Here is a 16210-nt window from a genome sequence, read left to right on the forward strand (position 1 = left end):
AATGCCGTAAGAGCTTCTTCTGCTAGTTTCATCTCCTCAACAACAACACGAAAAAAATCTAGCTGTCCTGTCTTCAGAAGTCAAAGACACCCTATAACATGAATAACTAAATGCCAGAATGTCTTACACACAAAAATGCCACAAGAAGAACAGCATCAGAGGTTCTGTCTCATAAAATCCCACCATTTAGAACCCATTCATACAAGGTTTGATTCTGCTTGTAGGTTGATGTCTGCAGTTCACTGGTTGAAAAATACCTGCTTAAGAACACACAAGAATTGTTTCTACATAAATGGGTCTCTGACCAAAGAAATTGAAAGTCTGGACTTAGAAATCACAGATTTCAGTTATGAAATGAAAGCTTAATGAGTCCTATAAAAGAACTGTCTGTGCGTACATCAGTATACAGATGGAGCCCATTGATATTAAAAGCAGATGTTACAAAGTAGGAACTGAGCTTTCAAGTGATCAGGAGAGCTTATTCAATCATTACATCACTTTTTCAGAGACAGTTTTCATTGCTGCTGCAGTAGACCTTGCTATTATCAAGTCAACCAAGAAATGGGACAGAACCCTGTAATAAAATACTGTAATTAGCAGTGCAAAGGCAACTGCAGTCCAGTGTGATGTGGCTGTGGATACTATTGAAAAAATTGTTAATGCTTCCCCTACATAAGCAAACAAATATCCATGCCAACACCAAACTGTTTGCTTACAAATCCTTTAATGCTATTAAGATCTCAAATGACAAGCTATGCTGCTTTTGACTGCTACTTTCAGAGCAGCCTTCCAAAGGAATATTTCCTGGCTGAGAGTCACAAAGTCATTGGATTATACTTGAGAGGAATGGCGTATGAAATCACAGGAGCAGAGTTAAAATAAACACCAGCATCTGCAAGTTGGTTTGTCCTGCTTTTGGGTGGGACAGAGTTCATTTTCTCCCTCGTGGTTTGGTAGAGTGCCGCGTTTTGGATTTAATATGAAAATAATGTTTGTAACATTAATTTTTTGGTAGTTGCTCAGTAGTGCTTACACTAAACCAGTGACATTTCGGTGTCCCATGCTCTGCCAGTGAGGAAATGCACAAGAAGCTGAGAGGGAGCATGGCCAGGACAGCTATTCAAAGGGCTATTCCATACCGGAGAGCACCATGCCCACTATATAAACTGGGAGGTGGCCAACCATTGCTCAGGGCTGGGCTGAGCATCAATCAGTGCCTGGTGAGCAAGTGTAGTGTCCATCATTTCTCTGCCTTCAATTCCTCTCTCTTTCTCCATTTTGTTATTATTATATTTCAGTTATTAAGCTATTCCTATCTCAGCCCACAACTTCACTTTTTTTCTGATTCTCCTTCCCATCCCAGGAGAATGAGCAAGCAACTGTGTGGTGCTTAGATTCTGTTTGGGTTAAATCAATACAATCTTCAACATCACACTAAAAAAAAGCTCCTTTTCTTGTATTTATAAAGAGAACTGAGCATCTCAGCTGCGTATCAAAACTGAACTACATCTGTTATAAACACTGCACTTACAAGCACTTCATTAGAATTACAAAAAAAATAACATTACTTGTAACAGAAACAGAAAAAAAATTTGAACAGCTGTAATATAGAAAAGAACACAGCCTGAAGCTGTGCCAGGGGAGGTTTGGGTTGGACATCAGGAGGAATTCCCACTCAGAAATGGAACAGGGAGGTGTTTAAGGAAAGACTCGAGGATGTGCCTTGAACTTTAGGGATGTGGCACTCAGTGCCATGGTCTGGTTGACAAGGTGGTGTTAGAGCACAGGTTGGATTTCAATGATTTCAAAGATTTTCCAACCTAGATGATTCTTGAAATAAGATTCATGTAATGTAGCTCATTTACCAGGGAACATTGTAAAGAACTGGATTAGCTTGATCTCCAGTGTGAGGATTAGTATTAAGAATTCTACCACAATTTTGAACTCTAATTTGAATTATATTAATAATATTTATGTAATATCTCCTACTACAAAAAAACCAACCTCCTCAGAAAGGAACAATGATTATGAGCTATCAACAAGTGCTTGAGTAAGAAAGGCAATCATTTAGACAGAAAAAAAAATCAAGAGGAAATGAGAAATAAAAGGTTTTTGTCTCCGATTAATCTCACTTTATAATGACTTTCTAATTTTAAATTAAGCAATATACAATGCCAGGTCCAGTTTAGATTAGAAGCTTGCCTTGATAATTGGCATGCAGAAGCCTGAAAATAAATTTCTGATCAGTGAACTGTTGAAGAATGCAAATGTGAACTGCAGAACTGCTTAAGGAATCAGATGAAGATCATCAGGCAAAGAGAAAAATAGTGCAAATGTAAATTCTGTACTGGTAGTAGCTGTCAAAGACTGAAAAGAAATGCAGGCTTCCCAGAAAGAAATTAGTATCTAACAATGTTTATAAAACCGTGCATGTATCTTATGTATTGAAATATCTGAAGAAAAATATGTTTTGCCTTTCCAAAGATTTAAGGGACAATAAACAAAAAAAGTTATTTCAATTTGCAGACTTCTTGGCAAAGCTACATGTAAAAAACAAATAGCCCTACATTTAATAAGAAAATAATTACAGTTCCATTTTGCTGATAATGTATCAGTGACCATATTAATTGAACATTTCCTGAAAGACAGGAGGAGAAAGAAAAACTTAAAGGTAAATATTAAATGATATTCTTTAGTCTATGGGAAGGGAAAGATTAGAAAAATATTGTTTTAAATATAAATATTCAGGTATATACCCTTTTCTTCCCTTCATGGATCTTTATTCCACCTGGAAAATTACCCTCCATTTTACTATTTTGTTCTCACATCAGCTGCTAAACTGCAAAATGTCTCTATACAAATATTTTTTTGTTCCCTTTTGAATACTGCTTGTCTACTGCAGTGCACTGAATAGTATTATATAACAGCTTATTATAAAAGAGATGTTATAGCCACTATAAATCAGTATTCTTAATAAACAAAGTAATGAATGCAGGGGATATAAAATGTGAGCTTGTACTGAAAACTTTTTCTCTCTTTGAGAGGAGAACTCGTAAAAAAAAAAAAAACCCAAATTATATACATTGGAATTTAAATATACCCTGCTGGAGCACATAGCTAGATGTAAATGCTTGTTTAGAATGGGAACAAAATGTTCAGAGAGGCAAGGGTTAGGAATTGTTCCAGCCTGAAGCAGTCACAACAGCCCCTAAGAGTTTAACAGGTGCAGAACCAAGCCCTCGGGTTCAGCATTTTGACAGAAAAGAAATTCAAATTAGCAGCTTATTTTCAAAATCCCTGGGCAGCCATGCAATTTACACTGCCTGTGGTATGAATGCTGGCTATTCTTCCCCACCTTTTTCCTGTGGGTCATGGTATAGAATTTTCTGGCTCTAATTGAAAAACATTTAACACACAGTTGGGGAAAAGCAAGGGCTATTTGTGGCTTTCCAAGAAGGAAGGACATAGCATGGTGAAGAAGGGAGACACTCAGCAGAGAACTCCTTCATAGCCCAGGAATCATGTTCTTGATGTATAACAAAATGTGCAGTAGTTTAACACCTCCATCTCCTCTCCCTCATAAATCTGGTTTTATGTATATATATATATATATGATCCTTCTGTACTAAACTATCCATCATAATTACACATCCACATTAAAGAAAAACCCTTTGTATTTTGATTTTTCCCTTACTTACGCTGTTCAACCCTGCACACACAGACAAACTGAGATTTTAAAGGTGACTCTGAATGAGGAATTTCAAATGTCCTTTGTGGATACAAACAGACAGGACAGTGCACAGAAATTCTGAAAGGGATCAGCATTGCACTATTCCAAATGCAGCATGCACAGAACAACTCATGGCAAAGGCCACCAGCTCACTCCTATTTTATTACCAGAGGGGCCAGTGGAAAATATGAACTCTCCCACAACCCTGAATTTGCAGATTTTAAAGGAAAACAAACCCCTGTCCCTCCCTCAAAAGCTGCCAAAAACTAGGAAAGGTGTTATTTAGGTTTGATGTCTGAAGTACCTGAACTCAGGTGCTTTGAACCACACACTTGGCAGCACTGCACTCTGGAAGCGCGTTCCCAATTTGCTTCCTTTTCGTATTTCAAAAGGAGAAAAATCAAAATTTCTCTGTGAGTTTTAATTGGTTTGAAAGACTGTTTTGTCAAGGCAAAAAATTAGGCCTAAATTAATTTTTAAATAATGTGTCCTTTCTCAAATTAACTAAGGGAGAAGAACCATACACCAAGACCAACAAGTGAACACTTTCATGTGCATTACTCAGTAAAAGATGTAACAAAAATAAAAAATACAAATTAAATGCTGACAAAGTATTTGTTGCAATGCAATTATTGAGAGGGCTTTCTTCCCAATGTGTGCAAGTTTTTTTTTTTTCAGAACCTTTCCTTTTACTTGGGAAGAAATGACATTTCTGTTTCTCCTGTGCTAGTTAAATGTGAGATAGGTGTGATGTAGGGAACCAGAACTTCTCAGAGCTCCCATTCCCAGAACAACTATCCATTTGGTCAGATTATCAACGAGTAAGTATCTCATTTCCCATCATTCATGTTTTGTATTGGTAAATAAGGATAAGGATGTTAACCTACTCGGTAGTCATCTACTTTAGAATCGGACTTTAAGAAACAAAGTTATTATTACTGATTCTTGCTAAGTAATTGGTGTGCTGCCTTGGATAAAACTGACTTTATCTGCATCAGAACATGAATAAAGACTCAAATATCTTGAATATTCAGCTCTTCTAAATCTCAGCTTCAAAGGCCTGTCTGGACCACTGAGATGTCAACATTATGAAGCATGCAGGCCAAGGAAGAAGAGGAGGAAAAAAACTCCCCAAAAAAATAAAAAAAAAAAAAAAAAAAAAAAAAAAAAAACAGAAGTAGCACTTAGCTTCAGTCAAAGCACTTTTTTAAGCCATTTTCATGTACACTCTCACTTTATCTGAGATAGACTTTTTGCCCAAGTGATCTTCGCAACAGGATTTAGCTGTCAGTCTGCATAGGCTCAGAGGAAATACTGGTTTTCTCTGTCCCTTTATCACTGAAATTCTTCTTCTGACCTCTCTTACTCTTCTCCTTATGGACACTGAAATATTGCAGCTCTTCTGCCATAATGAACCCTCTTGGCATTCAGCTGATCTGCACTGAAAAGGTGTGAGCCAGTGTTTCACCCTGTGCCTCTGCATTAAACCCTTACCAGTTCCCTTCATAAAATCCAACAGGAAAAGCCTAATTTCAGGTTTCAGCCAGTCCCAAATGTAAACTGTCCAAAAACAGATCAAAACAATGCATTTTATAGGATATACAAGGCAGGATATTTTAATGCATTTTACAGGATATACAAGGCAGTGCATCTACTTGGCTCCTCATCTTGGGCCTTCCTCCCTGAAGTGCCTCTGAGACACTGTGCCAATTCCATGAAAAAAAAAGGGTAAAACACTCTGAAGGACTCTGCTTGGGAAAGCCAAGTAGCTAGTGAGCAACCACACGAAATAAATTGATGGCACGAGTCCAAATCTTACAGGACAGGTGTCTAATCATACAATTTAAATGTACACACATGCAGAGCATTAATTGGCACCCAAGCTGGCAGTTTCACAAGGGAGGCCAAGAAATTAATCAACCATGGGAAATAAACTAACCTCGTGCTTGAGAATCACTCCTACAGAGCACGGCTGAAATGCAGTGTGTTAGTAAGAGGTAGAAGTGTTGTGTGAGTTGTGTTTGCTCTAAAACAAGTAGCAGCTTTTCTCTCAAACATTTTCAAGGAAGAGCACAGGTCATTAGAACCTAGAGGTTGAGAAACCTCTCCTCTGTTTGCCAAAATCCTCCAGCATTCTTCACCTTTGTGAAGTCATTTTTTTCAAAAAGCTCAGATTATTAATCCAGTCAATGAAATAAGTACTCAATCCACAAAAAATCTGCATCTTGAGCATCTCTCTCCTGCCAAAAGCAGATGCCAGTCCTTTAGTATTTTGTCAGCGTAAAGGCAGGTAATAATGTGGATAATTATGAGGCATTTATATGTTACTTTAATGGGAAAAATATGATTCCCTTACATGCATTTCAGCACATTTAAACCATGATTAAATCACTTTTAAGAAAACATATTTTGTGAAAAGGCGAACTATGATCCAATATCAAAACCCAAGAAAACATTTTATGATACATAGAGCAGCACAATTCAGATTTTTCACTAAATTCTACAAGATAAAGCTATGGCAGCGTGATGGGTTTTCATCCTACATGTTTTCCTTCCCAGTTAATAACTGACCATGGCACCACAGTTTGGATAGCAATGGACTGCTACAGAATAGCTACCTGTGTGCCACAGGACTGCTCACCAGTGACAGAGGTCCTGTGCTGAACAGCAAAATGATGTTTTGCTGCTGACAAACTGCTGGGGAATGAGTTTTGTCTGCCAGTGTGAATTACCTACTCAATATTTTTCAGGTGCTTTTGAAAACAAATATGATGCTGCATAGTATCAGGTAACATCTTGGGGAAAAAATAAGACAGCCCAAACTGCTGCCACACTATCAATCAATGTGTTTTCCTTCAGTAATTTAGAAATAATTGATTATAGAGCATCAGAATGACCAATGCAATTAAAAAGGCATTCCCTCTATACTTCCTGTAGCTATTTGAGATCAAACAAGATTTATGCTCCTTTTTTCCCCATAAAATTCATCCCCAAAAGCCCGCAGCAAGAGTGAAGATTTATGTCAAAATATCTTGTCATCACTGAGGTAAAAGGGCACACTCTTTGCATTTAGGCAGCATGATTCAGCCTAAAACTTACAGGAAAAGTAGATAATATGTGTGAAGAAGATTAAAGCAGTTTCTACAGAGATCTGTCTTGAAATATTTATCTGAGACTAGCATTAAAAAATGGTGCATGCAAATTATTCTCAAATCTCAGTAGCAATATATGAAATTGGTGTATTCTGAGTTTTCAGTTCAAACTACTAATTGTGAGTAGACCAAGACTAATTGTCAGCTTTCTTTACTGACTATGTGATCACCACTGAAGACACAGAAGTTCACAGATCACATCAGATTCTTAAATGATTTGAAATTATTTAAAAGTACAGAACAGTTTTTTCTCCACTATTTGATAAAATTCAAGTAAAGAAGAATTTACCCCACTAAGGATCAATGCCAAACATGACAAGTATTCATAGTCTACTTTTAAAATGGAGGGAAAGCATAAAGAACAGAGGCACAGCAATACCAGCACAGAATGCATCTAAAAGAAAATAGCTTTCAGTTGATGTGCAACTATGTGATTATATTCCCACCATCAGTCAAAGCCAGCCCCTTCTGCAGATGTTTATTCTTTTCTCTCCTGTTTGGTTATTATGGTTCATTATGTTGAGGGACTAAGCTGATTGAAATGTTCATGGAGATGACTGCTGCAGTAAAATGCGTAAAAGAGGAGGAAAAAAATAAAAAAAAAAAGGAATGCAGGGAGGGCAGAAGGAGAGAGAGCTTTTTATAACTCAGTAGCCCTGATTGCTGCATCAGAAACAGTGCAAAAGAAAGGCTGGGGGGAGGCTAAATACATGGCTTTTTCGAACAATAATAAATCATACGCCATATATAGGCCAAAAATGAAAGAGGCTCTGTGTTCAGATGTAAACTTCTGGCAAGACCTGGTTTGTTGTCAGGTTCCCAGACACAAAATAGACACTCTGTTCACTTAGCATGAAGCCCTGCAAGGAGCAGGGAGCTCCAGAGAGACTCTTGGCTCTTCTCAAGTCTCATTAGGTCTGCATATTAATGACTTGCAGCAATAGAAAGAGGCCCTGTGGCAGCCTCCTCTTCCCCTGGTGCCTGGGTTTCCCATCCTTAAGGGCACAGCGACTGCAGCAGCAAGAAAATAGGGGACATTAACAGAGCAGGAGGGTGAGGCAGCACTGCTGTGACAGCACTGGGTCCCCCTGCCCTGCTGCAGGGGGTGGGGGGAATAAAAAAAAAGCAGAATTGACAGTGTTTTGTATGACACGGTTGTAGCAAATCTTTATACGTGACAGAGCACAAAGGAAACAAGGGGAAAGGCACAAAGATGTACCAGACCTGGGGAGGCTGTGGTAGGAAAGAAAGCCCAGTATTTGTAGCTAAAATGCAGTGAGAGGGTGAGTGTGAATTCTAATGCACAGGCTCTGAACAAATGTTCCTTTCAGAGGCAAACTGACAGTATGGGAACTGAGACAGCAAGCCCTACATATGGGCATAACACTGCAATGTGTGTATTTCCTAAGTGATTCATAGGCTTGTAAAGCCTTTCTTTCCTCTGTCAGGAAAATTGTATTTAATATCTTATTAACATGGAGACCACTTGCACTATATGGTGCCTCAATTTGAATTAACAGACAATCCTCCAAAATTCGAAGGTATTACACATTCAGAACACCCATCGTGTCTCCACTGATGCCCTGGAAAAGAAACCTCACAGTCTGGCTGTCATTCAATCACTGGGTTCATTCTTTCCCTTGGGAACTCCTCCTTCAGTTCTCACCGCTGTGCCAGCTGAAGTGCCTACTAAACAGAACTGCTGAATGCTTTGAGATCCTCTAAATCTGCCATAGGAGAAAGTGTACTATCAAATGTACCAGTAACTTTGCTTTAATGTGCAGGAAGTCTGCTACAGTGAATGATGCAGTATAACACACCAATTCCCATCCCTAACCACATGAATAAAATAAATTCTGCCCTGTGACCAAAAGAGGTTCAAAACTGCCTCCCTGTCCAGGCAACTGTAGCAGCAAGCTGATGCAAACCCAGCCTCCCAAAAGATGAATATGTTCCCCTTGTATTATATAAATATAACACAAGATTTATGCCTCTCTTGTGTTATATTCCTATAAGTAACTGCTCCTTCTAGTCTCTCTACTCAAAGATCCAATATTCCCATTCTCTTATCAGACTTACCAGAGGATTGACCTCGATTAGTGGCATCATGATCACTGTCTCCTTGCTCACTGTCTCCATGACCACTGTCCTTAGAGCTCACTATGTCTGCTTCCTGGAATGCAGAGCTAGACACAGAAACACCTTTGCATTAGGATGAACGCGAGAAGAGGAGCTCGTAAAACATTCTTCCGCCATCACATGGCCAAACACGGCGCTGCATTCCCCACCCCCCCCCCCCCGCCATCCCTTCCGCAGGAATTCCACCGAGGTGCCCTGCCCATCCCGAGTAAAACCAGCAATTTTCAGACCTTGCAAGGGCCAGCAAGGGTTATTGCCCCTCCTGAGGTCTGTAAAAGTAATTGGGTAGCATTTCCTTAAGCCGGTGAGCTGAACTTTAGCTCAGTGAGACAGTGTTTGCTGGGAGACCCTACAGAAGCAGGTTATTAAGTATTTGAAGCACGTTTTAGACTCGTACAAACCGAGATTTTGTTCTCTTCTCAGTCAGTTTGGAGACCAGTTTAGAAAAGCCTTAATTCGAACTTTATTCGAAGATGTGCATCTACATCCATTCGACTTCCCAGTGCTTTACTACCCAGTTACACCTGTAGTAAATACATTTCTGCACAGCACTCAGACTTGCTAAAGCATGCATGAGGAAAGCAAGGCTGCAGAGCTCCTACCTGTTTACTCGTCGGGGTCTGTCAACTAGATAACTGAGCTCAGCACGCTGATGCTTGGTCTAGGAGAAAACAAATTATTGGGAGACATTGTAACTCTTGACATTTCTGTAACCAGCAGCAGGAAATATACAAGGGAGCAGCTCACTATAAATGGCAATGCTTAGCTGCAAGCCGGCCTGCAAAATCTGTTTCTAGAATGTAAGGGGGGAAAGCATCAGCTCTTAGTCACACAGATGGGAAGGCACAAGGGGATTTTTTTTCTGGAGTTTTTTGAGACAAGACTCTGACGTTTTCTCACAGTGCACACTGTTGAGCATCACAAGGACTCCCACAAAAAATTAGCATAACTATTTCTAGAGTTGTGGACTGCTTAGATGGCATTGGTATTGCACCACAAGGAAAAAAAAAACATACTTTGAGATACCCTCAAGTCATTAAAAAGGCAGCAAAAGTCAAGAGTTTTGTAGACATTTTGAAGCAAGGGCAGTACTACAAACCAATATTAGAAATTTCACTGCAGAACTTAAATGCCTTAGAATACACCATTCAAACCACCTTTGTGAGGCTGGACAGCACTCAGGTTTCAGGGTGGGAGAGAAGGTGAGGTTTTCACTCGTGCACAGGCAGAGAGGTGCTGACAATATATGAGCAAACCCAGCACAAAATGAATAATGGGGGAGTGATATGGCATGGTAAATGCTTTAGTAAAAATACTCTTCACACCAGGCAACACAAGACTGCAGGGGACGTTAAGTCTCAGCACACAATTTTACGGAAACTCTTTCTTGCTGCTCTTTGCAAACTTTGGGGTTATAAAGAGCTGTGCAGACAGAGCCAAGAAAAGTCAAAAACCCTAATTCACAAATTAATTAAAGCTCCTGCTAACTACAGTGATTGTCACAGTCCCAAAGGGGGTTTCCCCCAAAGCTTTACTCGCGCATGAAAAGGTTTCAGGACTGAAAACCACACGGCTTTAAAGCCTCCCTTCAGAGCATCCTGCGCTTACACCCCACGTCACTCCAGCCTTGTCAAGCGGAGAGATGCTGCAAAGAGCTGTAACCCCCCCTCCCCTTCATCTCCCAACCCACCGGCAATCCACTCACAGCTCCCGCAGCCTCGGGGGCATCTCTGCGTCCCGACGCTGCCCAGATTCCTTCAGAGGCACCGGAGGGGGGGCGAGGGGGACTCGGGGGGGACACGCTTGGCTGCAACAGCTGCTCAGCCCGAGCGGGAGGCAGCCAGCGGTGTGCGTGTGTTGTGTGCGTGTTTCTACCCCACAATCGCCTCTGAGACCCCCGCCCGTCGCTAAAACCCTCCAAAGATGAGAGGGCAAAGCGGGGAGAGGCAGCGGACGGATTAAAGGAGAAACGAGCAGGATTAGGAATGCAAAACGCCTTTCGCGACGGGAGAGGAGGAGGAGGGGGAGCGTGGGGAAGGATGCTCGGGGATGAAGTCTGCGCGGGCTGGGGGGGTGCCGGTGCTTACCTCGCTGGACAAAATGCTCCCGTTGGAGATGATGTCGGGCTGCTGGTCGGCGTAGCCGGTGACGATGGCCCCGCAGGGGTTGTGCTCGGCGTCGGTGCTGCGAGAGGGGCTGCAGGGCTTGAGGAACATCAGGTCGGTCTTGGCGGACTCGGGGGTGAGGCAGACTTGGTAGCAGTAGTTCTGGTTGTGGTGGTGCGAGCCGAAGCTGCCCGACTCCTCCACCGGCACCTGCGCGGGGTTGCTGGGCACGTTGGAGCTCTGCACCAGCATGATGTCCGACTTGCTGAGCTTCTTCTTGCGGGCCCGCGCCTGCCGGCTGCAGCAGGGGCAGCAGCAGCAGCAGCCCAGGCAGCAGTCGCTGGCCAGGCAGGTGTAGATATTGAGCTTCTTCTCCTTCTGGCAGCGCACCGCCAGCACGATCATGGCCAGCAGGAAGATGAAGGAGACGGAGCCCAGGGCGATGATGAGGATGAGCGTGAGGTCCAGCGAGTTATCCCCGCCGGAGCGGCTGGGGCGATGCTCGCCGGAGCCCCCCGAGCCTCCCCCCGCGCCGGTGCCCGCGGCCGCGCCGCCGCCGCCCCCGGAGCGCTCTCCCGCGCCGTCCACCAGCACCACCTGCACGGCGGCCGTGGAGGAGAGCGGCGGCTGCCCGTGGTCGCGCACCTCGATCACCAGCTCGTAGGGGCGCTGCGGGTCGCGCTTGGCCGGCACCCTGCGCGCCGTGCGCAGCTCCCCGGAGCGCCAGTCCATGCGGAAGAGCCCGGCCTCGTTGCCCCGCGCGATGCTGTAGGTGAGGCGGGCGTTCTCGCCGTCGTCGGCGTCCACGGCCGCCACCCGGCTGACCAGGTATCCCGGCTCGGCGCCGCGGGGCAGCGCCTCCCGCGCCGGGGTCCCGTTGCGGCCGGGCACGGGGCTGACGATGGCGGGCGCGTTGTCGTTCTGGTCCACCACGATGATGTGCACGGTGGCGTTGCCGGCCAGCGCCTGCGGCTCCTCGCCCGCGTCGCGGGCCTCCACCTGGAAGCTGAACTCTTTGAGCTGCTCGTAGTCGAAGGAGCGCAGGGCGTAGAGGAAGCCGTTCTCGGAGTTGATGGAGACGTAGGTGAAGACGGACATGCCCTGGATCTGGCTCTCCAGGATGGAGTAGGCGAGGCGGGCGTTGGCGCCCTGGTCGCGGTCGGTGGCGCTCACGGCGTAGATGTAGGCGCCGGGCACGTTGTTCTCGCTCACGTACACCTGGTACACGGGCTGGCTGAAGCGCGGCGCGTTGTCGTTCACGTCGCTCACCCGCACCTGGATGGACTTGCTGGTGCTGAGCGGCGGCTCGCCGCGGTCCCGGGCCACCACGGTCAGCGTGTAGGCGTCGCCGCCCGGCTGCTCGCGGTCCAGCGGCCCCTCGGTGACGATGGTGTAGTAGTTCTTGAAGGAGCTCTTGAGGCGGAAGGGCGCGTCGCCCTGCAGCAGCTCGCACTGCACCTGCCCGTTCTCCTCCGAGTCGCGGTCCGACACGCTGAACAGGGCCACCACGGTGCCCGGCGCCGCCGCCTCGCTCACCGCCTCCTTCACGGTGGAGAAGCTGATCTCGGGCGCGTTGTCGTTGGCGTCCAGCACCCGCACCAGCACCTTGCAGTGCGCGGGCACGGCGTTGGGCCCCAGGTCCTTGGCTTGCACGTACACCTGGTACACGCTGCTCTCCTCGTAGTCCAGCTCGCCGCTCACCTCCAGGCGCCCCGTGCGCGGCGCGATGCCGAAGAGCTCCCGGGCGCGGGCCGAGATGTGGCTGCTGAAGGAGTAGATGATCTCGCCGTTCTGCCCCTCGTCGGGGTCCGTGGCGTTCAGCTGCAGCACCAGCGTGCCCGGCGGCGAGTTCTCCGGCAGCGACACGGTGTACACAGGCTGCTCGAAGGCGGGCACGTTGTCGTTGGAGTCCAGCACCCTGACGGTGAGCAGGGCGGTGCCGGTGCGCTGCTGGGGCTGCCCGCCGTCCACCGCCGTCAGCACGTAGCGGTGCACCGCCTGCTGCTCCCGGTCCAGCGGCTGGTCCAGCACCAGCTCGGCGAAGCGGTTCCCGTCGCCCTGGGTCTGCACGTCGAGGGAGAAGTAGCTGTTGGGGGTGATCTCGTAGGTGCGCAGCGAGTTGGTGCCCACGTCGGGGTCGAAGGCGCTCTCCAGCGGGAAGCGGGTGCCCGGCGTGGCGCTCTCCGAGATCTCCACGGTCAGGTCGGGCTCCGGGAAGGAGGGCGGGTTGTCGTTGATGTCCAGCACCTCGATCTCCACGCGGAACAGCTCCAGGGGGTTCTCCAGGAAGACCTCCAGGTGCAGCAGGCAGGAGGGGCTCTGCTTGCAGATCTGCTCGCGGTCGATCTTCTCGTTCACGTAGAGCACCCCGGTCTCTAGGTTAAGCTCCAGGTAAGGGCTGCGGGAGTTGGGCGCCGTCTGGAAGCGCCGAGCCGAAAGTTTTGTAATGTCCAAGCCCAGGTCCTCGGCGATATTCCCCACGAACGTGCCATGCTCCTGCTCTTCCTGCACCGTGTAATGGAGCTGGCAAAAAGCCCCCTCCAGCATCCAGAGCGAGGCAAAGAGGAATAGCACAACCATCTCCAGACGGGGAAAGAGATTCCCCCCTCCCCGACACCACCGCTGCCTCCTCTTCCAAAAGCCACCTCCTCCTCCGAAAATACACAGTACAGTGTGTGTGCGTGTCTGTGTGTCTGGGTGCGCGCGTCTGTGTGTCTGTGTGTGTGCGCGCGCGCGTGCCCGCGCCTGCAAGCGTGTGCAGAGAGAGAGAGAGAGAGAGAGAGGGGGATCGGGGGAAGGGGAGGGGGAGAGGTTGGTTTGGGGGGGCTGGGGGGTGCTATATACTATTTCTTCTGATTCATGTTAGGATTTTTTTTCTCCCCCATCTCCCTCCTTTTTGTTACGGGGATTATTGTTTCACACGCTGAGCCAACGAAGAAGACAGGCGTCCCCGCTTCATCTGTGATCTTCGAGATGCGCCGGCCAACTAAAATAGCTATTAGCCGGCTGTAGCTAGAGACACACACTGTAGCCCTCTTTTATTTATTCCGAGAGTCTTGGCACTGCACCGCGGCAGCAGCAGTGGCGGCAGAGACAGCAGCAGTAGCAAATTCCAAGGAGGAAATTTTTGTATTTCAAGATTGTCCTCTGTTTGTCTTCCTGGTGGGAGTTGGAGGGTAGATGCTGCTGGAACAGCCGGTGGGCATGCCCTCTTTGGATGCAAGGAAAAGGCAGAAAACGGCGAAATTAAAAAAAAAAAAAAAAAAAAATTACCCGCAAAAAGATTTCATATACATATAAAAAAAGAAAAAAAAAGAAAAAAAAAAAAAAAAAGGCAGAGAGCAGCTTAGCTACACAAAACTTTCATTCCCCGATGTCCCTGGTATTTCCTTTTTTTTTTTTTTTTTAATTTAAAGATTTTAGATTTCTCTCTTCTCTGTCAAAGGTCTTTTCTTCTCTTATTGCTACGAGTACGACCATCATCACTCTGCTTTTACGGCGGTGCCGATGGCGGTGGGGATTATTATTTTTTTTCCTCTCTCTTGCTGCTTTCTCGCCTAGCCTCTGTGTCTGTGTGTGCGGTGCCGCCGCCGCTGCGCTCCCGTCCCGGCTCCGCTCCCGGCGCGGCTGCCGCGATCTCTGCCAGCAGTTTCTGAGCGGGCAGCGCTCCGCTCCGATGTTTTTGCGCAGCGCCCGGCTCCCGCCAACCAATCGGCGCCCAGCACCGCCCCCGGGGGCGGTGTCCCATTGGCCGCGTCCCGGTGCGTCACGGCGGGGCGGGGCCGACCCGCGCGCGGGCTGGGCGGGCAGAGCGCGCGCTGGCCGCCTCAGCGCCTCAGAGCTCCCTGCCAGCTTCCCTCCTTCCCTGCCCGCTTCCCTCCCTCCTTCCTTCCCTCCTTTCCTCCATCCCTCCTTCCTTCCCGCAATCCCCGCTTCCTTCCCTCTTCCCTGCCTCCTCCCCTGCCTCTCTCCCCTCCCCGGGTGATGGTTCCCCCGCCGCGGCCGCTGGATCGCCGCTCGTCCCTGGCACACACACACACACGCACCCGGGTAAACGTCAGCAAGCCCCGCTCCTTGGAGAGGGATTTTCCACCCAGCCGCCACCAACTTTCCTTTCCAGTGAAACTTTTTTGGAAAAAAAAAAAAAAAAACAAAACCGTAAACAAAGGGAAACTTGCGGGGGTTGTTGTTGTTGTTCCATTCCCCTTCCCCGCCCCTCGGTGTGTTCCACAGTGGAGAGAGCGCAACTTTCCGTCATTTATTTACCCGTGCGGGGTTTGCAGCTCCGGCCAATTTAAAGCACGGCGAGCCTGCGCTGGTGTTTCCCTATTTCCATTTTGGAATTTCCGCTGGTGCAACAGGAGACCGTGAGGAAAAGGAGGAATACTGCCTGTCATCACTGGGTGCTCAGGGTGGTGGGGCGGATATCCCTGGAGTGGGGTATTCCCTCAGGGATAACCAGAGGAATCCAAGGGAAACGCTCCGGTACCGGCTGAGAGATCCACGTCCCTAAGGCTACCGAATGAATAACTTAAAAGAATACAATACTTATAATTCTTATGGAGGGTTTCCCCACAAATGTTATTTTATTTGAACAGCAGCACAGAGCAGGGACGTGCACCTCCTGCTCTAACCCCATCACTAATCCATCACACAGCAGCGGCTCCGTCCGCGCATCCCAATGAACAGGCGCGTTTTTCCTTCGGGAACGCAGGAATCCACATTAGGATGGAGAGGCTCCGGCACAGCTCTCCCCGAGAAGCTGAGGATGCCCCATCCTAGGAAGTATTCAAGGCCAGACTGGACGGGGCTCGCAGCAACCCGGTTTGGTGCAAGACGTCCCTGCCCGTGGCAGGAGGGGCTGGAACCAGCCGGCCTTGAAGCTCCCGTGCAATTCCCAGCAATTCAGCGATGTCCAGAGCCGGGCTCCAGCGCCCGGAGCCGCGGGCGCGCCCCCGCCCCGCCCCTCCCCCGGCGGCGCGGCCTCTGTGGCGGGCGGCGGGCGCCCCCCAGCGCCGCCAGCGCCGCACTGCGCCCGCCTGCGCCGCCGCCGCCCCGCGGGGCACTCAGCGCGCCCCGCTCCG

At 47.6% G+C, this 16210-nt stretch overlaps 1 protein-coding gene across 2 annotated transcripts in view; it reads right to left on the reverse strand.

Annotated features, from left to right (window-relative positions):
* Nucleotides 1-14757, reverse strand: part of PCDH10 (protocadherin 10) — a 37545-nt gene extending 22788 nt beyond the window's left edge. For both annotated transcript variants that reach the window (XM_059470902.1, XM_059470901.1), the window contains exons 1-3: nucleotides 11109-14757; nucleotides 9624-9682; nucleotides 8962-9068 (exon numbers count right to left, since the gene is read on the reverse strand). In XM_059470902.1, coding sequence (XP_059326885.1) covers nucleotides 8962-9068; nucleotides 9624-9682; nucleotides 11109-13706 — 2764 coding nt within the window. In that variant the 5' untranslated portion in view covers nucleotides 13707-14757. The remainder of the gene's footprint in view (nucleotides 1-8961; nucleotides 9069-9623; nucleotides 9683-11108) is intronic.
* Nucleotides 14758-16210: the final 1453 nt, after the last annotated feature.

Source organism: Ammospiza nelsoni, chromosome 4, assembly GCF_027579445.1.
Source record: "Ammospiza nelsoni isolate bAmmNel1 chromosome 4, bAmmNel1.pri, whole genome shotgun sequence".
Taxonomy (NCBI): domain Eukaryota; kingdom Metazoa; phylum Chordata; class Aves; order Passeriformes; family Passerellidae; genus Ammospiza; species Ammospiza nelsoni.